At 44.1% G+C, this 24,214-nt stretch overlaps 1 protein-coding gene across 1 annotated transcript in view; it reads right to left on the bottom strand.

Moving 5' to 3' along the window:
- PSAT1 (phosphoserine aminotransferase 1) overlaps positions 1-24,214 on the bottom strand; it is a 624,187-nt gene that overhangs the window by 278,759 nt on the left and 321,214 nt on the right. Inside the window, exon 6 of the mRNA XM_030216432.1 lies at positions 4,180-4,352. Within this exon, the coding sequence (XP_030072292.1) occupies positions 4,180-4,352 (173 nt within the window). The remainder of the gene's footprint in view (positions 1-4,179; positions 4,353-24,214) is intronic.

The raw sequence follows: 24,214 nt of genomic DNA, 5'->3' as shown, positions 1-24,214 counted from the left end.
GATATCGGTGCTCTTAAAACCAGGGAGAGATCCAACACTGTGTGGCTCTTATCGACCGATATCCCTGCTGAATGTGGATGTAAAAATTTTAGCTAAACTTATGGCGGATAGACTGAGTGAGATATTGCCCTCTCTTATTCACGAGGATCAATCTGACTTTATACGACATAGGCAAGTGGCGGATAACATTAGACGAACCCTTAACCTGATATGGGGAGCGCAGAGAAGGGGGGACTCTATGACACTTCTCACAGTAGATGCAGGGAAGGCGTTTTTATAGAGTTGAATGGGAGTATCTGTGGGAAGTAATGTTGGAAATGGGGTTGGGTAGACCTTTTGTAGGATGGGTGAAAGGGTTATATGAGCACCCAGTGGCGAGGATTAAGGTAAATGGGGGATGGTCTGGTCTATTTAACATTCAAAGGGGAACAAGACAGGGGTGCCCTTTATCCCCATTATTGTTTGCCATCTCTATTGAGCCTTTAGCTCAACGAATTCGAGCACTCAAAGAAGTATGGGGGGGGGGGGGGCAGGAACACAGGGGGAGGGTGCTTATTAGGGAATTAAATATGTTTGGAAGACTGTCCGGATTTAAAGTAAATTTTGATAAATCGGAACTTATGGGGATAACAGTAACAGAACAGGAGGTGGACCAAATGAGGAGATCTGTGTTCCGTTGGACTGATAGAAGCTTCCATTACTTAGGTATACATATTCCACATGACCTTACTACATTGTACCAGTTGAATTATATACCGCTTATAGCGGCAATCAGGAGAGATCTAAGTAAATGGAAGAGGGGATGGCTCTCGTGGTGGGGCCGCATAGCGGCGGTAAAAATGAATATACTACCACGGTTGCTTTTCCTCTTTCAGCCTCTCCCAATTGCTGTCCCTAAGGGTGAACTACAGAAAATACAAACAGAGTTGGGGGGGTTTGTATGGGGAGGTCATCCAGCTCAATTGTCAAGGAAAATAACGTGGAAGACGATAGAGCAGGGAGGAAGAGGCATGCCAAATATTACCTGGTATTACTGGGCGGCACAGCTCAGGCAAATTGGGGTTTGGAGTAGGGTGGATCTATCTCCGGTAACAAGATTTGAACAGATTTTTGTCCAGGAGGGAAGTTTAGATGCTTTGCTATGGGGGTCAGTCCCAGATAGCAGGTATAGGTCCTTGACTCTGAATCCCTTTATTTCCCACTTATTCACAATATGGGGTAAACTTAAGAAGAATTTGAGGGGGTTATAGAGCCGATCCACTTATGGTTAACTCAAGAACCAGGGTTCCCTGGGGGGCGAGAGAATAAAATATTCACCTCATGGTTTGACAAAAGGGTTGGTTAGATTTTGTGAGCTCACAATAGATGGAAACCCTAAGAATTTTGAAATGCTTCAACAGGAATATGAGTGGAGGAGTGGCCTAGTGGTTAGGGTTAGGGTGGTGGACTTTGGTCCTGGGGAACTGAGGAACTGAGTTTGATTCCCACGTCAGGCACAGGCAGCTCCTTGTGACTCTGGGCAAGTCACTTAACCCTCTATTGCCCCATGTAAGCCACATTGAGCCTGCCATGAGTGGGAAAGCGCGGGGTACAAATGTAACAAAACAAAAACAAAGCAAAAAATATAACCTTCCAGAGACAGATCTGTACCCTTATCTACAAGTAAAGAATTACATGAGCAAAGAAAAGTGGATCAAGGGCAATTGGTTGGAAAGTGAGAAGTTTGAAAATGTATGGGGAGCAATAGGAGGGGGTGGGAAAGGAATTTCTAAGCTCTATGAACACATTAGGGGCTCTGGGATGGTAAAGCTCTCCTATATGAAAGCTTGGGAACAAGATCTTAAAATGGAATTTAATGAGTGCCAGTGGCGGAAAATCTGCATGGAGGTCAAAAAGGCATCAGTGCAGTGGCGTTCCTAGGGGGGCGGACACCCGGGGCGGTGCCCCGCCCCCGGGTGCAGCGCCCCCCCCCCCCCCCCCCCCCCCCCCCCCCGCGAAAGAGCTCCCCCCCGGGTGCATGCCGCTGGGGGGGGGTGCCGCAGCGCGCGCCTGCTGCGAGTTTACTAACTTTGCTCATTCGCTGCAGCTCCCTCTGCACCGGAACAGGAAGTAACCTGTTCCGGGGCAGAGGGAGCTGCAGCGAACGAGAGAAGTTAGCGAACTCTCGCAGCAGGCATGCGCTGCGGCACCCGCCAGCAGCGTGCACCCGGGGCGGACCGCCCCCACCGCCCCCCCTTGGTACGCCACTGCATCAGTGTGTGTGCTAAAGAAGGAAAATGCCTATAAGGTTCTGAGTCGTTGGTATTATACCCCAGACTGAATAAAAGCTATGTATCCTAATGCCTGGGATATGTGTTGGAGGTGTGAGGAGAGGAAAGGAACATATTTTCATATATGGTGGGAGTGCCCAAATATACAGGGATTTTGGGAGGTAGTTACGGGATACATATCACTAGCGGTGGGAATCCAGTTTTCTTGTGACCCCAAATGGTGCTTATTAGGCTATGGAAACAAGGGAGGGAAGAAATGGCAAAGCAGAATTACATGAATGGGCCTTGCAGCAGCAAAAACAACTATAGCATTGAAATGGAAGTAGAAGTTGGGCCCTACGGGGCAAGACTGGAAAGGAAAAACTGACAGATAGACGCAGGGGCAATTATAACCCAAATGCTGAAGAGTGGTTACACTTAGCAGAAGTTTGGGGAGGGGAATAAGGGAGAAATATGTCTTGGATATAAGATGTGGATTGGGAAGGGTTGGGAAGGGGGGAGGGAGGGGAGCTGGGGGAAAGGGGACGAGAAGGGTGGGAGTTCATGAAGGGGGAAAAATTGGATGTGACATTGCTTGATTGTTGATGTTTTGAATTTCTCAAGAAGCATTTGTCTCCAGATTTTGTTACCATGATTTATTAATAAAGTTTTATAAATAAAATAACCAGCAGATGTTATACTCAGGTCCATTAGAGCAGCATGCAGGTCCCTGGAGTAGTGTAGTGGTGGGTGCAGTGCACGTCAGACAGGTGAACCCAGGCCTATACCCTCCCTACCTGTTACACTTGAGGAGAAAACTGAGCCCTCCAAAACTCACCAGAAACTCACTATACATATAGGTGCCCCCTTCACCCATACGGGCTATCGTAGTGGTGTAGAGTTGGGAGTAGTGGGTTTTGAGGGGCTTAGCAGACAAGATAAGGGAGCAACAGTAAGATGTGTACCTGAGAGCATTTATTTGAAGTCCACTGCAATGTCCCTTATGGTGCCCCATAGCTCTCCTGGGATGTCTGTCTGGCTAGTCTACTAAGAATGTTGACTCCTCCTACATCCCAATAGCTTGATTTTGTACGTTTTTCACTTGGACACTTTTTTTTCTTCCCGAAAATGGACCACAAAGATGAACGCAGAGCACAAAAACATCTAGCAAACAGACATTTAAAAAAAAAAAAAAGATAGATGTTTTTCTGTTTTCAAAATGGCTATATTCCCCACTTGAATTTTGGACGTTTTTAGCAAAATGTCCAAAGTTGGACATAGGTGTCATATCAAAAATGTCCCCCTTTGTTAAATATGAATTCAGTTGGGTGCATACCAAACCTTCCACGAGTTTAACAAAGAAAGGTATGGATGCAACAGGCCTATAGTTAGATACTAATCCTCTAGACTCTCAGATCTTTCATAATCTGTGTAATAACAATTTCTCCTATTCTACTGGTAAAGCAACCCCATTTAAGTAAATATTTAATCCAGTTATATAAAATAATCAGGAACTAAATAGCCTCAAAATTTTTTTTTATCAAAAGAAAGCTCTTACACGTGGCGGGGGGGGGGGGGGGGGGGGGGGGAAGATACATAGCTTGCCCATAATCACATACAAATATACATTATTGTGATTTCAACAACTTATTGAAAAATAAAACTTCCTATGGTGGTTAAACACTTTAGCAATGAAAAGTTAATTGACGTCCAAATATCCTTGGAGTTAGATCCACTTTATCATGTGTGCATAGGTTAATTACAAATAATGGGAAAGCAACTTCCTCAGCTATAATTACATCATGCTGGCATGATTTAGATGTTCTATAATATATGCTTTACCCTGATATATTAGCAAAACTCTGCACAAGGACATCAAGAATGCAACTTGTATGGTGAAAAGGAGATCAGCAGCTGATTTGTACTATACCTTGGAAACATCCACTGGCTTAGAAAGGAAGTTTGATGACATGTCACAGACCAAGACATGTCCTTTCACTTCAGGAACAAAGTCAAATTCTACCCCATGGACTGTTTCATTAGCACAGTAATATACATAAGAGGCCTCAGGATTTAGGTGCCAGCTGCATGGATCAGGAATTTCTACAAGACAAAAAAATCTTTCATCACTATGATTTTATTCCCAGTACAAATTACAATAAATTGTTTCTCAGCAGTTTCAGTACATTCTGACACCAAGTTATCACATTACTGTAGGAACGCATATAGCACTGCATTGTAAATTTACAACATTGTAAAAAAACACATCATTCTCAGAGTATTGTCACCTGAAACAAGGAGAAGCAGAACATATAACACATGATTATTCAGGAGCTAAGACCTGAATGCCTTGCTTATGTAAACAAAGTGAAAAAGGAGAGAGGCTACTTCTCTCAGAGTCTGACTCTAACATCTATGTAAATTAGTCATGTTTTGAGATATTATGTATTTATCACTTGAGCCAAGTTGCTGGTTGGTTCAGATGTATTATTCAACTGCAGATATTCAAGAAAATAACAAATAAATGGAAAAAAAAAATACTAAGTTTCAAATGAAATAGCATCATCTATTTCAGTAAACAAGTGATGTTCAAAGGAAATCAATACAACTACATACAAAATGTTTGAACCTCATATCCAGTAAGCGTTACCAAATATAACCCTCCCATGACCATCCAGAACTTAATTATCTGGAAAACAGAGTCAATTACAAATTAAGCATCCTGGTATAGGCTTGAAGGATAAGAGAGTTCCAAAAGGTTTCCCAGATATATTGTAGCTTTCTTCCTTGGCTGGAATTCACATCTCAAATCTCTAGTTTTTCAAATGAAAGTAATGATATCATTAATGATCTCCACTGTAGAAGAGAGGAAGTATCCTATCCTTTGACATACAAGTAGAATACTTTTCTTTGCCATCAATACTGCCCGCTTCAAAAATCCTCAAGCCCCCAGAGTAGGGAATGAACAATTAAAGGTCTGTCAAATAAAATTCCCGGAGAGGGTCAATCACACCATGGAAAGATTTGGGAAATGTGTTCACAAATCACAGATCAAAATGAGAGCATCTTCAGACATGACCAAAGCATAAAGCCCATACAGCCTTATCCTGTGTGCATTTGACATGGCCACTTTAATGGAAGCGCTTATTAGACAAACGCCTCGTGCCTCTGTTTTTTGGGTTATCCTGGATAATAGACAGCACTAACATCAGTACTAATTGTATAGATTTGCAAAAAAAGATGCCAAATTACTAGCTAAGGAGCCCTTTTACAAAGGTGTGTAAGGGCCTATGCGTGTCCGGCATGCGCCAAATCGGCATTACTGCCCGGCTACCGCATGCCCCGGACAGTAATTCTGAATTAGACACACACTGAAAAAACACAGTAGAAAATATTTTCTATTTTCTACCACGTGGCGCTTACCCAGCGTACACAGAAGTGGGCGCATGCTGCATGCCTACCGCCAGGGTAGTGCGTGAGACCTAACCGCTAAGTCAACAGGTGGCAGTAAGGTCTCAGGCCAAAAATGGACGTGTGCTGGTTTTTATTTTGCCACACATCCATTTTCCAGCCCCTTTTAACAAAGGCCCTTTTTCTGGCACAATAAAAACTGGCCTGGCATGCGCCCAAAAGATGTGCTTGCGCTGCTGCAGGCCACTTTTCCCACGGCTTAGTAAAAGGGTCCCTAAGCTATTTAAGGGTTTTATTTATTTATTTATTTTTTTTAATTTGTAAATTTTATTGAAAGCAAAATATCACAACTGCGTTATATCTTGTCATAACATTACATTTCACTTAATAGTGTAACAATGCTCAGCTACATTTTAAACAATTTTCCCCCCGTCCCTCTACCTCCCTCCTCCCCCCTCCCTCTCCCCTCTACCCCTCCTCCCTCCTTTAATCCTCAGGATGTCATACCGTTTTCTTCATTCCCTTTATCTCCCAGTATTTCCTGCACCCGCACCCATTCTTTTGCCTCAGAGTTATATCTCCCTATCCTTTTATCTGTTAGTTTGTCTAATTCTATGATTTCTCTCAACTTAACCTTCCAATCATTAATTGTGGGCCCCAGATTGCTTTTCCAATGACGTGCTATAACCGTTTTCGCTGCAGCTAGCCCCATTCGTTTGACTCTTTGTTGCCATTTTTGCCCTCTATGATTTCCCCATCCAAGCAAACACCATTTAGATTCATGTGAGAAGGGAATTTCCAAAACTGTTGATAGTTCTTTCACTATCTCTCTCCAATATTCTTGTATCATGGAACACTCCCACCATATATGATAAAATGTACCCTTCCCTTTCCCACACCGCCAACATTCCGCAGAGGCCCCGGGGTACATTTTATTGACTTTGTCTGGTGTATAGTACCATCTGCTCAATATTTTATAAGCATTTTCTTTGATCAAAATACAAATTGATGTTTTCTTAACTTCAATACCCACCCTCCTCCATTCGGCCTCACTTAAAGTCTGTCCCATGTCTTGTTCCCATGCTTCCATAAATGCATGTTTTCTAAAATCTTGACCCCGAAGGTGCCCATATATCTTAGAAATTCCCTTGCCTGTCACATCTATCTCTCCCCACAGATTTTCAAATTTCTCATGGTCTGCTGGTGGCAGGGCCGTGCCTAGGGTCTCTGGCGCCCCCCTGCAGACTATCAGTTGGCGCCCCCCCCCCCCAACGCGAAAATGATCACGCCCCCCCCCGGTGAAAATGATCGCTCACCACTTGCCACACTGACAGGAATTGTCAGCAATATTCTTAGAAACAAATTGCTATACATTGCAAAATAAGATAGCAGATGTAAATTCTCAAAGTGGACATATTCCAAACGCTAAAATGAAAATAAAATTATTTTTTTCTACCTTTGTTGTCTGGTGACTTTCTTTTTCCGATCATGCTGGCCCAGTATCTGAGTCTGCTGCTATCTGTCCTCTTAACTCCATTTCCAGGGCTTCCTTTCCATTTATTTCTTTACTTTCCTCCTTTCTTCTTCATTTCTTGCTCTATATCCATTTCCAGCAATTTCTTCTCTCTCCCTGGGTCCTGCCCTCCCATCCATGTCCATTCTTGTCCCTCTCTGCCCTTCCCTCCTCCATCCATAGCCAGCAATCCTCCTCTCTCCCCTCCCCTCCATTTCCAGCAATTTGTCCTCTCCCTGGGCCCCCATGTCCATCCTTGTCCCTCTCTGCCCTTCCCTCCTCCATCCATAGCCAGCAATCCTCCTTTCTCCCCTCCCCTCCAGCAAACTGTACTCTCCCTGGGCCCCCATGTCCATCCTTGTTCCTCTCTGCCCTTCCCTGCTGCATCCATAGCTAGCAATCCTCCTCTCTCCCCTCCCCTTCCAGCAATTTGTCCTCTCCCTGGGCCCCCATGTCCATCCTTGTTCCTCTCTGCCCTTCCCTGCTGCATCCATAGCTAGCAATCCTCCTCTTCTCCCCTCCCCTTCCAGCAATTTGTCCTCTCCCTGGGTCCTGCTGCTGCCCTCCCATCCATGCCTCTCTGCCCTCCCATCCATGCCCTCCCATCCATGCCTGTCTCTCTGCCCTCCCATCCATGCCTGCCATAGGCGGTCGGTGGCCCAACTGTTTGGGGAGGCTAAAGGGGGCGGGGTTAGGGGTGGGCCAGGGGCGGAGCTTACCTCCATAAGTGTTTGACAACACACAGAAAAAAAATAAGTAAAAATAAAAGTCACAGTTAATACCTTTTATTAAATTTAGATATTAGATATGTATCATATGTCAAAGAATAAAGTAGTTGCTCAAAGCATATACTAAACACAATCGCTCAACTGCAAAACACTATGCACAACTTTGTGCAAAAACACACTCAGAACCTTACTGTACCATAAATATTACACTGGGAAGACCCTAATACACCAATATACCACCATATGGAACATGCAGACCGTCAACAATATGAAACAAGGGATCATAATATCATGATACGTGTAGAGCCAAAAAACACCCTTTTAGCTCCTTTTACTAACGACCATATGTAGATCCTTCAAGAGGTAGTGTGTCATGATTTACGCTGTACACCCTTTCTGGTGTTTTGGTGCCACCTCAGTAAGGCCAACACACAATCTCTCCACTGCAAAACACTATATACAAACTTGTGCAAAACACACTCATAGCCTTACCAAACCATAACAGCACTAATTCCAAGGACAGGACGAGCTACAACCTTTATGTGTGGAAAGGCAGCACTAAAATTACACCGGGCTCTAAAACACCAGTACATAACCTAGTGAAACCAAAATAAAACAAAAAGGGCTGCAAATACTTCACGCTAGCAGAATACTGCATCTTGATCACACATGAAAAACACATGGCTTAACAGATATGAAGGCAAAATACAAGAAGTCAGACTCAGCATGCAGCAATACTAGAAACATTGAAACTTACATGCAAAATATCACAGATGTACATTTCCAAAAGCTGACATATTCCAATTAATAAATTTTGAATAAAAAATGTTTTCTACCTTTGCTGTCAGAGCATTTAGTTTTTCTATTAGCTTTGGTCCCAGTGTCTTCTTTCCATTTGATATTTTTTTCTCTCACCATGTCCACCATCTTTCTGTGTCCTTATGCGTCCTGTCTACCACCCTATCCTTTCTCCAGTTTCAACATCTGCCCTCAAAGTGTTCCAATCCAGCCTTTAAATTCAGCAATTCCCCCCCCCCCCCCGCGTGTTTTAACCTTTACTCTCCGACGTGGCAGCGATGTCAATCAATGAAGAATGTACAACAGACTCGCTTCCAGCTTCTCTCTTCACACAGTGTCCCGCCCTCGCGGGAACAGGAAATGCATCATCGCTGACGCTGAAGGCGGGACACTGTGTGAAGAGAGAAACACGCGGGGGGGGGGGGGGGCTGCTGATCGGGGAGCCAGAGCGGGAACCAAGGAAGGAAGGAGGAAGAGCCAGAGCTGCCTCGCAAAAACGCTGCAGCCTGCCACATGTAGGGGGGAGGGCAGGGGAGAGGAGAATTGTTGGCCATGTATGGATGCAGGGCAGGGAGAGAGAAGAAATCACTGGACAGGAGGGGAGAGGGCAGAGCAGGGGAGATAATTGCTGACATGGATGGAGGGGAGGGCGGGGAAGAGAGGAGAATTGCTGGGCATAGATCGAGGGGACAGGGGAGAGAGGAAATTATCTGGAGATAGATGGAGGAGAGGGCAGGGGAGAACGGAGAGTTCCTGGACATGGATGGATGGAGGGGAGGGCAAGGGAGAGAGGAGAATTCTGGACATGGATGATGGGAGATGGGAAGATGGGATCTGGAGATGGGAAGGCGGTAGAACAAGAGGACATGAAATGAGATTGAAGGGGGGCAGACTCAAAAAAGATGTCAGGAAGTATTTTTTCACGGAGAGGGTGGTGGATGCTTGGAATGCCCTCTCGCGGGAGGTGGTGGAGATGAAAACGGTAACGGAATTCAAACATGCATGGGATATGCATAAAGGAATCCTGTGCAGAAGGAATGGATCCTCAGAAGCTTAGCCAAAATTGGGTGGCGGAGCAGGTGGGGGGAAGAGGGGTTGGTGGTTGGGAGGCTAGGATAGGGGAGGGCAGACTTATACGGTCTGTACCAGAGCCGGTGATGGGAGACGGGACTGGTGGTTGGGAGGCGGGAAATACTGCTGGGCAGACTTATATGGTCTGTGCCCTGAAAAAGACAGGTACAAATTCAAGATAAACTCATATCTTGGGCAGACTAGATGGACCATGCAGGTCTTTTTCTGCCATCATCTACTATGTTACTATGGATGGATGAATGGGGACAGGGGAGAGAGGAAATTTTCTGGAGATGGATGGAGGAGAGGGCAGGGGAGAACGGAGAGTTCCTGGACATGGATGGATGGATGGAGGGGAGGGCAAGGGAGAGAGGAGAATTCTGGACATGGATGGATGAATGGGGACAGGGGAGAGAGGAAATTTGTAGGATATGGGGTGGATGGATGAAGGAGAGGGAAGGGGAGAATGGAGAGTTGTTGGACATGGATGGATGGAGGGGAGGGACGTCAGGAAGGAGATGCACATGGATGGAGGGGAGGGAAGAGAGGAGAAATGCTGGACATGGATGGAGTGGAGGGCAGGGAAGAGAGGAGAAATGTTGGACAAGGATGGGGGGGGAAGGAAAGATAAAGGAAGGAGATGCACACGGATGGAGTGGAAGGGAGAGAGGAGAAATGCTGGACATGGATGGAGGGGAGAGAAGACAAAGGTTGTAGATGCACATGGATGGAGGGGAGTGAGGAGAAATGCTTTATATGGATGGAGGGAAAATTGCTGAATTTAAAGGCTGGATTGGAACACTTTGAGGGCAGATGTTGAAACTGGAGAAAGGATAGGGTGGTAGACAGGACGCATAAGGACACAGAAAGATGGTGGAAATGGTGAGAGAAAAAAATATCAAATGGAAAGAAGACACTGGGACCAAAGCTAATAGAAAAATAAAATGCTCTGACAGCAAAGGTAGAAAACATTTTTTATTCAAAATTTATTAATTGGAATATGTCAGCTTTTGGAAATGTACATCTGTGATATTTTGCATGTAAGTTTCAATGTTTCTAGTATTGCTGCATGCTGAGTCTGACTTCTTGTATTTTGCCTTCATATCTGTTAAGCCATGTGTTTTTCATGTGTGATCAAGATGCAGTATTCTGCTAGCGTGAAGTATTTGCAGCCCTTTTTGTTTTATTTTGGTTTCACTAGGTTATGTACTGGTGTTTTAGAGCCCGGTGTAATTATAGTGCTGCCTTTCCACACATAAAGGTTGTAGCTCGTCCTGTCCTTGGAATTAGTGCTGTTATGGTTTGGTAAGGCTATGAGTGTGTTTTGCACAAGTTTGTATATAGTGTTTTGCAGTGGAGAGATTGTGTGTTGGCCTTACTGAGGTGGCACCAAAACACCAGAAAGGGTGTACAGCATAAATCATGACACACTACCTCTTGAAGGATCTACATATGGTCGTTAATAAAAGGAGCTCATTGTGAACACTAGCCACCCTAAAAGGGTGTTTTTTGGCTCTACACGTATCATGATATTATGATCCCTTGTTTCATATTGTTGACGGTCTGCATGTTCCATATGGTGGTATATTGGTGTATTAGGGTCTTCCCAGTGTAATATTTATGGTACAGTAAGGTTCTGAGTGTGTTTTTGCACAAAGTTGTGCATAGTGTTTTGCAGTTGAGCGATTGTGTTTAGTATATGCTTTGAGCAACTACTTTATTCTTTGACATATGATACATATCTAATATCTAAATTTAATAAAAGGTATTAACTGTGACTTTTATTTTTACTTATTTTTTTTCTGTGTGTTGTCAAACACTTATGGAGGTAAGCTCCGCCCCTGGCCCACCCCTAACCCCGCCCCCTTTAGCCTCCCCAAACAGTTGGGCCACCGACCGCCTATGGCAGGCATGGATGGGAGGGCAGAGAGACAGGCATGGATGGGAGGGCATGGATGGGAGGGCAGAGAGGCATGGATGGGAGGGCAGCAGCAGGGCCCAGGGAGAGGACAAATTGCTGGAAGGGGAGGGGAGAGAGGAGGATTGCTAGCTATGGATGCAGCAGGGAAGGGCAGAGAGGAACAAGGATGGACATGGGGGCCCAGGGAGAGTACAATTTGCTGGAGGGGAGGGGAGAGAGGAGGATTGCTGGCTATGGATGGAGGAGGGAAGGGCAGAGAGGGACAAGGATGGACATGGGGGCCCAGGGAGAGGACAAATTGCTGGAAATGGAGGGGAGGGGAGAGAGGAGGATTGCTGGCTATGGATGGAGGAGGGAAGGGCAGAGAGGGACAAGAATGGACATGGATGGGAGGGCAGGACCCAGGGAGAGAGAAGAAATTGCTGGAAATGGATATAGAGCAAGAAATGAAGAAGAAAGGAGGAAAGTAAAGAAATAAATGGAAAGGAAGCCCTGGAAATGGAGTTAAGAGGACAGATAGCAGCAGACTCAGATACTGGGCCAGCATGATCGGAAAAAGAAAGTCACCAGACAACAAAGGTAGAAAAAAATAATTTTATTTTCATTTTAGCATTTGGAATATGTCCACTTTGAGAATTTACATCTGCTATCTTATTTTGCAATGTATAGCAATTTGTTTCTAAGAATATTGCTGACAATTCCTGTCAGTGTGGCAAGTGGTGAGCGATCATTTTCACCGGGGGGGGGGGGGGGGGGGGGCCCTTTTCGCGGGGGGGGGGGGGGGGCGCCAACTGATAGTCTGCAGGGGGGCGCCAGAGACCCTAGGCATGGCCCTGTTGGCACCAGTTCCTAATGGTTACTGCACTGAATTCTGTAAGTTAATGAAGGATGGTGTGACCTCGCCCTTAGCAATGATGTTTGACAGAATTATTATGCAACAATCCTTGCCGGATACACTTAAATGGGCGAATACAGTGACTCTCAGACCTGGAATCATAGGCCCATCTCTTTGCTCTGCTTCAAGATTAAATTATTGACAAAGATATTGGCACAAATACTGCTATATATTATTTACTGATCCCCAAGTGGGATTTGTTCAGCAATGGTATGTGGTCGGAACATGCATAAAATCATGGCTATGCTCGGGGGACACCTTCTCTGTTTGTTAGTTTTGAAGCGGAGAAGGTGTTCAATTGGTGGATTGGTACTTTTTAAACTTTAACAAGCCATTCAGCTGAGCTTACTCCAATACACATATACACCCCCAGATTCTATATGGCATTAGTTGGCCTGAATTGGGAATTACGCGCACATTGTATTCTTTAACAATGTGTGCATATCTCCTATAAGCGCATAATTTCAAAGGGGTGTGTTTGGGAGGTGTTTCCGGGGCGTTCTTATGAGTTACTGCATTTTTACAAAATATGCCCAATCCATGCCTAATTTAGGTGCTGGCATTTATACCTGGTTTCAGCAGATGTACACGCAGGCACCTTAAGTTAGGTGTAGACTAGGCACTTAAGCGCTATTCTGTGAAGTGTGGATACTCTTTATAGAATAGCGTTTGACGCATAATTTTTTCTGTGCCGATTTTTCATTGCAATTTACTGAATCCAGTCCACGGTGTGTATTCTAATGCCTACATGGCCAGGCTGTGGCCTGGTGGGCAGGTGGGGTCAGCTTTACCACAGGAAACTAATTTGGGATTGGAGGAACATGGAAAACTTCCAGCTGCCCTTCTTTCCAGCTCTCCTCTCTTTGGCTCAGACCATTCATGTACTGTGTCCATACGCTGTACTCTATGTAAGATGTCAAATCATGTCTGAACAATTTAGAAGAGGATGCCACTGCAAACAAGAAAAAAGTCAACATCCCCATATTAGGTTGTCATGCCCCCAGGCTTTCCAAGCCACTGGGGTCATATTCTCAAATCTCATTGGCCACTGCAACCAGATGGATCTTGCCTACTGAACTTGTTTTTCTTTCAGGGAACACCATTTCTCTGTCTTGCATTACTGTTCAGTGTTCTCTGTAATTCTTTGAACTAAGCTCCTTTTTCTCCTCTCTGACTAAACAAGCAGCTGGCAAATTCCATCACCTAAGTGAATAATTCCTATCCACTCCTACCTAACTCCCTGCACTGTTTTATTACACCAATTAATTAAAACCCACCCCAGCACTTATCTATACACAAAGAGGAACAAGACAGGGTTCTCTTTTGTATCCCCTTTTATTTATGTTACTGTTAGACCCCTTGATTTGAGAGATATTATCAAACCCAGATATTAAAGAAGTGGGAGTGGGGCAGCAAAGATGCCTCTGATATACCCTCACCAATCTTTACCAGTTTTTCTTGAAAGTACTGCAGAGTATGCAAATTCTTCTGGTTTCAAACTGAAAAGACATAAATCGTGAGTCTTTGGCTACATACCATTTTCTGAAAGAAAGGTTCACAGGGTGGAATGTGTTCCTACTCTGCTGTGTCTCGTGTGTAACGGTTGAAGACTCATTTCTCATGCTCTCTGGTCTTATCGAATGATTCAACTCTGGAGCAGCATACATTAATATCTAGAAGATTTATTACAGAGGCCTGTAGTGTTTTCACCACTGGGATTTTTGTTTGCGAAGGGAATGGCTTTTGGCTGAGTGAGTAAAGGAGGATGTATGTTATTGAATAATGCAGGTATAGAGAGAAAGAAGTTGGACACAAAGCATAGCCCCATCATTTTGGCATTGGAGAAACACCTCCCACATTATTATGATGTTAGAAGCTCAAGGTGCCCAGCTGACCATATGCCAGAAAAAAGGTTTTGGACCATTTGGGGCTATTTATCCAGAGCTTACCCTCTGTATTTAATGATTTAGATATTTAAATATATGTAGCTGATGGTATCTGGTCAAAATAGTCCTGACAAAAAAGCCAAGACAAAAGACCGAAACACAAAATAGCCCTGACCAAAAAAAAAAAAAAAACCCCAGACAAAAAAGCCCCCTGGCAAATCAGCCTCTGACATATAAGCCCCTTGACAAAACAGTCTCTGACTAAAGGGCCTGCCCACAATTTGGCCTGTGACAAATGTGCCCCCTGGCAAAACAGCCCATTCCCAAGTATTTTACTTGCTCCTGCAACTGTGTGTATTTGAGTCCCACTGCTGTTTTGAGATGAGGTATGTCTCCCCTTTGCCCCGGAAGCGTTCCCTCTGTTGTGTCCCATCTCATCTGATACAACTTCCCGTATCCACAAAGGCAGGACACAGAGAATGCTTCCAGGACCAGCTGAAGCAGCTTGTTGATACTGCTGGTGGACCACAGGAACATTGGAGGACTGCCGGAAGGGGGAGGGAAGGGCAGGAGAGATACTGGACCATGGAGGGTAGGCAGGAGGAAGAGGGATACATGTTGGACTATATTGGGAGTTGGGGACAGAGGGGGAGAAGAGATGCTGGGCAAAATTCTGGGGAAGGGGGAGCGTATTCTGAAAGGATGGGCTCCACCTAAACCAGGGTGGGACCAGGCTGCTGGAATCAGCATTTAAAAAAGAGATAGAGAAGCTTTTAAACTAGAAACTGGGGGAAGGCCAACAGTCACTCAAAAGTGAATGGTTCAGAATAAGGTACTGGAAGATTGGAGGGTAGCCAATGTAACGCCGACATTTAAAAAAGGTTCCAGAGGGGATCCGGGAAATTATAGACCGGTGAGCCTGACATTGGTGCTGGGTAAAATGGTAGAGACTATTAAAAAGAACAAAATTACAGAGCATATTCAAAAGCATGGATTAATGAGACAAAGCCAACATGGATGTAGTGAAGGGAAATCTTGACGTAAGTGCCAGGCAAAATGGTATTATAAAGAACAAAATTACAAGGCAAATTCAAAAACATGGATTAATGAGACAAAGCCAAAATGGATTTAGTGAAGGAAAATCTTGCCTCACTAATCTATTACATTTCTTTGAAGGGGTGAACAAACATGTGGATAAAGGCGAGCTGGTTGATATTGTATATCTGGATTTTCAAAAGGCGTTTGACAAAGTACCTCATGAAAGACTCCAGAAGAAATTGGAGAGTCAAGGGATAGGAGGTAGTGTCTTATTGTGGATTAAAAACTGGTTAAAGGATAGAAAACAGAGAACAGGGTTAAATGGTCAGTATTCTCAATGGAGAAGGCTATTTATTTATTTATTATTACATTTGTATCCCGCACTTTCCCACTGAAAGCAGGCTCAATACGGCTTACACAGTAATAGGTAATACAGAATTTTGTTAGATAAGGTAAGAAGTTAAGTATAGCATAGTAATAGAATGGATGGGTAGGTAGAGATAGGCAATAGAGAGGGGGGTAGGTGGGGGATAAAGTCTGGGACAATGTCATTGTCTCTTCGATATATGTTAGGTAGATGGGTTCATAAAATTAATCTGGGTCCTTTGGGTAGGCTAGCTTGAATAAATGGGTTTTTAGTGCTTTCCTGAATGGTAAATGGTAAATGATAGTGAGGTTCCCCAGGGGACCGCTGCTTTTTAACATATTTATAAATGATCTAGAGATGGGAGTAACTAATGAGTTAATTAAATTTGCTGACAACACAAAGTTATTAAAAGTTGATAAATCGCAAGAGGATTGTGAAAAATTACAAGAGGACCTTATGAGACTGGGCATCTAAATGGTAGATGACATTTGGAGGCAGATGCAGCAACCAAACGTAAAAAAATCAAAATCGTTAAAGTCCCTAACGATTTTTAAAAAACGAAGAATGCACAAAAAAAAAGAGTCACACATGCTCAGATCGGTATTCAAACGTACAATGTATCAAAGAATCACAATACACATCGGTAACCGGCCCCTAAATCATGCGCAGTTTTGCTGGCTGCTCTGCGCATGCTGCAAACGTAAAAACAAAACAAAAAAAAAGCCACAACAAATACACGTGGCTACCGGGTCAGCAAAATCCAAAAACAAAGGATCGGGAGGGGGCAAGGGCGCTCATCAGGAGCGTCCTGTATGGACGGCCTTGCCCCCCCCCCCCCGCTGCTCCCCACTTTCCGCCGCTCCCCCCCCCCCCGAAAAAGCAAAATGCTAGCTGCCCCGGTCCCCCTCCCTTCCTGTTCCTGTGTTCTACAGAGCTAACTCCGCCTCCCGTCATTCTTCTGCCCCGTGCCCCGCCCCCGCTGCCCCCCCTGAGGTCGACTACGCCGCTCCCCCCCTCCACCGAGACCCCCCTCCCTATTAACGACCCGAGCAGCGCCTCTCACCTCTTTCAGAAGCGCTGCACGGGCAGGAAGATCTATTGTGTTGGTTGTAGTCTCCATGACGTCTCTTCTTCCCTGACGCTACGTCAGAAGGAGGCGGGGCCTGGGCCAGGGAAGAAGAGACGTCATGGAGATTACAACCAACACAATAGATCTTTCTGCCCGTGCAGCGCTTCTGAAAAAGGTGAGAGGCGCTGCTCGGGTCGTTAATAGGGAGGGGGGTCTCGGTGGAGGGGGGGAGCGGCGTAGTCGACCTCAGGGGGGGCAGCGGGGGCGGGGCACAAGAATGACGGGAGGCGGAGTTAGCTCTGCAGAACACAGGAACAGGAAGGGAGGGGGACCGGGGCAGCTAGCATTTTGCTTTTTCGGGGGGGGGGGGGAGCGGTGGAAACTGGGGAGCAGCGGGGGGGGGGGGGGGGCAAGGCCGTCCATACAGGACGCTCCTGATGAGCGCCCTTGCCCCCTCCCGATCCTTTTTTTATTTTTTTTATTTGATGTGTTTTCTGACGTCCTTTGGACCAATCACAGCGCTTTTAGCTCTGCTAATGCGCTGGGATTGGCTCAAAGTTTGTTTATTTTTTCACTTAATGATTTTTCCTGGCACAGAGCTGTCCTAACGAGAGGTCCAGACCTCTCATTAGTTTTCCTGCCTTTTTCCTGCGTAAAGGCAATCGGAAAAGGTTAGTGCATGTCGTTTCAATGGGGTTTTCACACTAATTGCTCATCTCCATTCCGTTTTCGTTAGCTGCTGGCTTCCTCGGTAAAAGCCCTTTGATGCATGCAACGGATCAAATTTTCCTCGTTGGAGGGTCATTAAAGGCTCATTTAGCTTTAGTGCATCTGCCTCTTAATGTGAGCAAGTGCAAAGTGATGCATGTGGGAAAGAGGAAACTGAACTATAAGGGGAAATGGGACAATATACTGCCTTTCTGAGGTTTTTGCAACTATATTCAAAGTGGAGGAGTGGCCTAGTGGTTAGGGTGGTGGACTTTGGTCCTGAGGAACTGAGTTCGATTCCCACTTCAGGCAAAGGCAGCTCCTTGTGACTCTGGGCAAGTCACTTAACCCTCCATTGCCCCATGTAAGCTGCATTGAGCCTGCCATGAGTGGGAAAGCGCAGGGTACAAATGTAACAAAAATAAAATATTCAGTTACTTATTTTGTACCAGGGGCAATGGAGGGTTAAGTGACTTGCCCAGAATCACAAGGAGCTGCAGTGGGAATCAAACTCAGTTCCCCAGGATCAAAGTACACTGCACTAACCACTAGGCTGCTCCTCCATAACTACGCAATGCAAGGTTCCACATTAGGTGTCACCGACCAAGAAAGGGATCTCGGTGTCATTGTTGATGATACGTTGAAACCCTCTGCTCAGTGTGCTGCAGCAGTTAAGAAAGCAAATAGAATGTTAGGTATTATTAGGAAAGGAATGGAAAACAAAAGTGAGGATGATATAATGCCTTTGTATCGGTCCATGGTGCGACCACACCTCAAATATTGTGTTCAATTCTGGTCACTGCATCTCAAAAAAGATATAGTGGAATTAGAAAAGGTACAGAGAAGGGCAATGAAAATGATAAAGGGGATGAGATGACTTCCATATGAGGAAAGGCTGAAGCGTCTAGGGCTCTTCAGCTTAGAGAAAAGACGGCTGAGGGGAGATATGATAGAGGTCTATAAAATAATGAGTGGAGTGGAACGGGTAGACGTGAATCGTTTTTTTACTCTTTCCAAAAATACTAGGACTAGGGGGTATGCGTTGAAGCTACAAATTCATAAATTTAATACGAATCATAGAAAAAGTTTCTTCAATCAACTTGTAATTAAACTTTGGAATTCGTTGTCAGAGAATGTGGTAAGGGCGGTTAGTTTAGTGGGGTTTAAAAAAGATCTAGACGACTTCCTAAAGGAAATGTCCAGAGACCATTATTAAAGTGACTTGGGGAAAACCCACTGCTTATCTCTGGGATAAGCAGCATAAAATGTATTAAACTTTTTTGGGACCTTGTTAGGTTATTTGTGACCTGGGTTGGCCACTGTTGGAAAGAGGATGCTGGGCTTGATGGACCTTTGGTCTGTCCCAGTGTGGCAATACTGGACCCTCAGAGGGAGGGAGACAGAGTTTTTACTATACTTCTTGTTTTTGTGAAGAGCTATGGTCTATTTTGTAACAGGGGCTATTTTGTCAAGGACTATTTTGTTACGGGCCGTTTTGTCAAGGGCTATTTTGTTACAAGCCTATTTTGTCGGGGCTATCTTGTCCAGGCTATTATGTCGGGGTGCCACAGCAGATAATCTTGCTTGACAACCCCTTTGGAGATATAAGGAATTGGGGGGGGGGGGGGGGGGGGAGAAGGGGTAGCAGGCGTAGGAAGGCAGGTAGGAAGAGGATAGCGGGAGGATATAAGAAGAAACACTTCTCACGTGCACTGGAGCTTTCCAGAGAACTGATGGTTTGGGGAGGGGCAGTACACTACAATTAATAAATTAATTGAATGTTAGACAATAATGTTAGACAAAAATCTGAATGTTTCTGATGAGAAGTGGGGTCTGATCCTTTTTGAAAACTAAAATGGATCAGACCCTGTTTCTCATCAGAAACATTCAAACTATTGGTACAATCATTAACATTATCCCAATTCGATTAATGTAATGCCATATATGCTGGCTATAAGGAGAACCTGTTGAAAAAACTCCAAATAGCTCAAAACACTGCAGCCAGGTTCATATACAAAATATCTCGTTTTCAAAGTGCCTCCCCTTTATTAATCAAATTACACTGGCTTCTTATCAAAGAAAGAATCACCTTCAAATTATGTACCTTTATCTTTCAAATACTAAATGGCACAGCTCCAGACTATATGATACCATTAATAAACTTACCTCAAAGAAACACTAAATGTGAGGCAAGAAACTATCTCAGACTACACCTTCCAAATTGCAAAAAGGTGATTTACAAAACTGTCCATTCTGCAGACTTCACTTACCTAGGAACCAAATAGTGGAACTCCTTACCACCTAAAATAAGAAATATACAGGAATATACTAGATTCCAAAAAATCCTCAAATCATTCCTATTCAAACAAACCCTCAAAAAGAACAACCATAGCACAAACAATTAATTATTACCTGAATTGGTTATTACTTTATTTACCATTAACTTTCTTGTTGCTTAATGTACAATTTCTCATTCATAAAAGATTTTCTAAATGTTAAACATTCATAGCTAGCCCTGTATGTTTATGATACTGTATTATAAAATTGGATTCTTACAACAAATTACTTTCTTATGCATTATTCTTTGTTATGTATCCTAAATTGTTTATTGTAAGCCACATTGAACTCAAACATGTTTGGGATAATGTGGGATATAAAAGTCACAAATAAATAAATAAATAAAATAAATACACTGGAAGACGAATTTCTTGTTGTTGTGTACTATTAATTTTGGTTGTTGCTGTTGATTCATTCAATAAAGAGATTTGATATAAAATGAGACCTTTACATATACATATAGTCCAGGCTAGCTTGCCATATGATGGTTCTCATTTCAGATGTAGAAAAGGGGAGACAATCATGGCCACATGCCCTCATTCTCCAAAACTGTGCTCCAGGGGGTTAAGAGGTCACTGCAAAGTCAGTACTTTAAGCTTACTCCACAAACTACTATCAAATAGTCCCCCTTCACCTGGTGCAGACAGCGGTATTGTGGCCAGAGGAGAGACTCTTGGCTATGAATATCTAAGAAATTACAAGAAATCAGGAAGAACAAATCCAACAAACCAAGTTAAACCTTAAACTCACTATAATAAACTTGGGTTCAGAATAATTTATCTTTTTTTATATATATATGTATGCACTTTAAAAAAATGCTAAAGTATTTTAAATTGTTTTAAATGTGCTCAGACCATACCGTTTACACCCATTATATCCCCAAGAGGAATATGTGGTGGTGTCACAATGGAACCATCATTGCACATGTGATGTTCCACCTCCTAATATTCGTGTATGTACATACAGCTGAGCGTAGATGTATATCTACGCATACATCGGTGATTAAGATCTACTTGGGCTCAGCTGTGTGTACATACACGAATATTAGGAGGTGGAACATCACATGTGCAATGATGGTTCCATTGTGACACCACCACATATTCCTCTTGGGGATATAATGGGTGTAAACGGTATGGTCTGAGCACATTTAAAACAATTTAAAATACTTTAGCATTTTTTTTAAAGTGCATACATATATATATAAAAAAAGATAAATTATTCTGAACCCGTTTATTATAGTGAGTTTATGAATATCTAAGGCCACGCAGTGCTCTTAGCACTCACCACATGGTGGCTGAGTTTACATTGCAGAGTGTATTGAAGAAAGTCTGCCAAAATTAAAGTCATGGCTCACCAGTGCTGTACCTCCAGAATCAACTCCCACTATGAATTCGCACTCATCTAGTCCAACACTGCAGTGAAAAACTCCAGCCAGCGAACTTGCATTGCTTTGCTTACATGTATTCCAATCTCGAGTCACCTCCACTCCAACTGGCGTGTGCAGTCACTCTCTCAAGCACGATCAGCTCTGCTGCCAAGTGCCACCCCACCCCCACAAAAAAAACTCGTCACCCGGCTGAGGTTTTACACGTTATAAGTATTCTGGTAAGTTTAACAATAGCGGTCTGATCATTCTTCCAAGGAGGGTTTAAAGAGGGAGCCTGGGGAGTTCATTTAGCATGCAGCTCCATCAGAAGTCCCTTGTTTTATACCTAAAGATAATATTAAAACGAAAAAATTGCAGGACTTATAGAGCAAGCAGGAGACACTGAGTTAATCCGGAAACAGGGAACATAACATCTAATTACATTAGTGAGATATATAGGCCTCCTTTGGAGGCAGAAGAAATGGACAGAGATCCTTTCTCTCCCTTTGAGATCCTCTGTGCTTTATTCATTCAGATACTGTCTTTGTTTCCACCACATTCACTGGAAGGCTGCCCCACGGATCCAACACCCTTTTGTAAAGAAGATTTGCCTTAGATTATTCTGGAGTCTATCCATTCCTATGCTCCCTCATTACAGATCTTCCTTTCAATTTAAAGCCCACCTCTTATGCATTTATGCTATGAAGATATTTAAATGTCTATCATATCTCCCCTCTCCCACCTTTCTTCCAAAGCATACATATCTTTGTCCTATGATTTATGGTAAAAACTGTGCATTTTTTCTAGCGAAAAAGGTGCAGGTACTCAAATGGCAGGCCACCTTTCAGGGGTGGGGTGATCAATGAGGGACCCACCCCACAACAGCCAGGCCCTCTGCAAACATTTACAGAATCCATGACAAGGCAGAATTTGTGTCTAGAGCCTGAGCTCTTTCATTAAAACTTGGGGACCATCGGTCAATTTTAGCACACAATGGAAAAGGTACTGGTACTCAGTACCCCCTCAAAAAAAGCCCTGGGTAAAACCCACAATTTTAGTATTTCCCCCCAGATGGATTCCTCCATTTTTATATCTTTTCAAACATGTGGTCTCCAGAATTGCACATGGTACTTTAAATTAAGTCTCACTAGAGACTTATAAAGAGGAACTCTCCAGCTGGCCATCGCTCTCCCTATGTAACCAAGCATCCTTCTACCTGTTTGGCCACTGTGATACTGTGAGCTAAGGTTGAGGGTAGGCCTCCAAATAAGGTAAGCACTTTATTAACTTAAACCTGAGGCCTGTTTCTTCACAAGGTCAGGAACAAAAAGGTAAAGTCTCTTTAATTCAGAGGGAAAAGTCTTGACAAGGGATTGTGGCTGACAAGGCCCAAACAGTCCTTGGCCTGTGACTGCCACGCCTCAAAACCAGTCTGTATAGTTCTCTCTCTCTCTCTCTCTCTGTTTGCAGGTCTGGCTGCAGCCAGGCCTCAGAACAGGCTCACAAGTATTCAAATGAGAGTTTGGTTTACCTCAGCCAGGTCATAGTAGCTAGACGCAAGTAGTGAAGGCGTATGCTAGGGATTCATTTCTTTTTTTCCCTGGACCTCCCTGGTCTAGCTGTGCCCTGAGTTTTATGCTTCCTAGTTGCTCTCTTCCTGGCTCCACTCTTCCCATGTCACTTCCCCGTTGGGAGGGACTATGGACATTAAGGCGACTCTGGTACCGTGAGGGAGTACCCAGCAGGGGGAGTGGTGGCACCCTATAGACTCCTTTACATGCGCTCACCCTCAGCTTAACCATGCTCTTTTGAGTGCCTGCCATCCAAGGTCTTCCCAACAAAGACACGAGCTGCACTAACACCCAGTGTTTACAAATATGTCCAGGAAACTCAGAAACCTCTCCCTCCCCCCATACAAACAAGGCTTCCAAGCACTAGAACATAGGCGGAGCAATTAACTCATAGCAGCCACTGGACTCCACCACACCAACAGCCCTAAACCAGCCAGAGGCATGTGACACCACCCACACTGGTAGGCAGTGGGGTACAGGCTTCTCATCTGCCAGGCTGCACAATGTCCCCTCATCCCCTCTAACCAGGATCTGGGGATCATCCAGGGCAACCGCTTCTCCCTTTCCATTTTCAATTATTCCACCTTCTTCCTCCATTGCATCATATCCATAATCTAGCCAATCAGCTCCTAGTCTGAGTCCAGGGCTTACATAAGAATAGCCATACTGGGTCAGACCCATGGTCCATCTAGCCCAGTATCTTGTTTTCCGAACAGTGGCCAAGCCAGGTCACAAGTACCTGGCAGAAACCCAAATAGTAGCAACATTCCATGTTACCAATCCCAGGGCAAAATAATGGCTTCCCCATGTCTGCCTCAATAGCAGACTATGGACTTCTCCTCTAGGAATTTGTCCAAACCTTTTTTTAACCCCAGATACGCTAACCGCTGTTACTACATCCTCTGGCAAAGAGTTCCAGAGCTTAACTATTTGTTGAGTGAAAAAATATTTCCTCCTATTTGTTTTAAAAGTATTTCCATGTTACTTCATTGAGTGTCCCCTAGTCCTTGTAATTTTTGAAAGAGAAAAAAATAGATTCACTTCTACTCATTCTACACCACTCAGGATTTTGTAGACCTCAATCATATCTCCTCTCAGCTGTATCTTTTCCAAGCTGAAGAGTCCTAACCTCTTTAGCCTTTCCTCATATGAGAGGCATTCTACCCTAATTTTGGTTGTTCTTCTTTGAAGAACGGTGTAGTACATTTAAAACAAATAAGAGAAAAATTTCTTCACCCAATGCGTAATTAAACTCTGGAATTTGTTGCCGGAGAATGTGGTGAAGG

Source organism: Microcaecilia unicolor, chromosome 10, assembly GCF_901765095.1.
Source record: "Microcaecilia unicolor chromosome 10, aMicUni1.1, whole genome shotgun sequence".
NCBI lineage: Eukaryota > Metazoa > Chordata > Amphibia > Gymnophiona > Siphonopidae > Microcaecilia > Microcaecilia unicolor.
The sequence above is the reverse complement of the archived record's forward strand: the minus strand, read 5'-3'. Positions and strand labels throughout refer to the sequence as shown.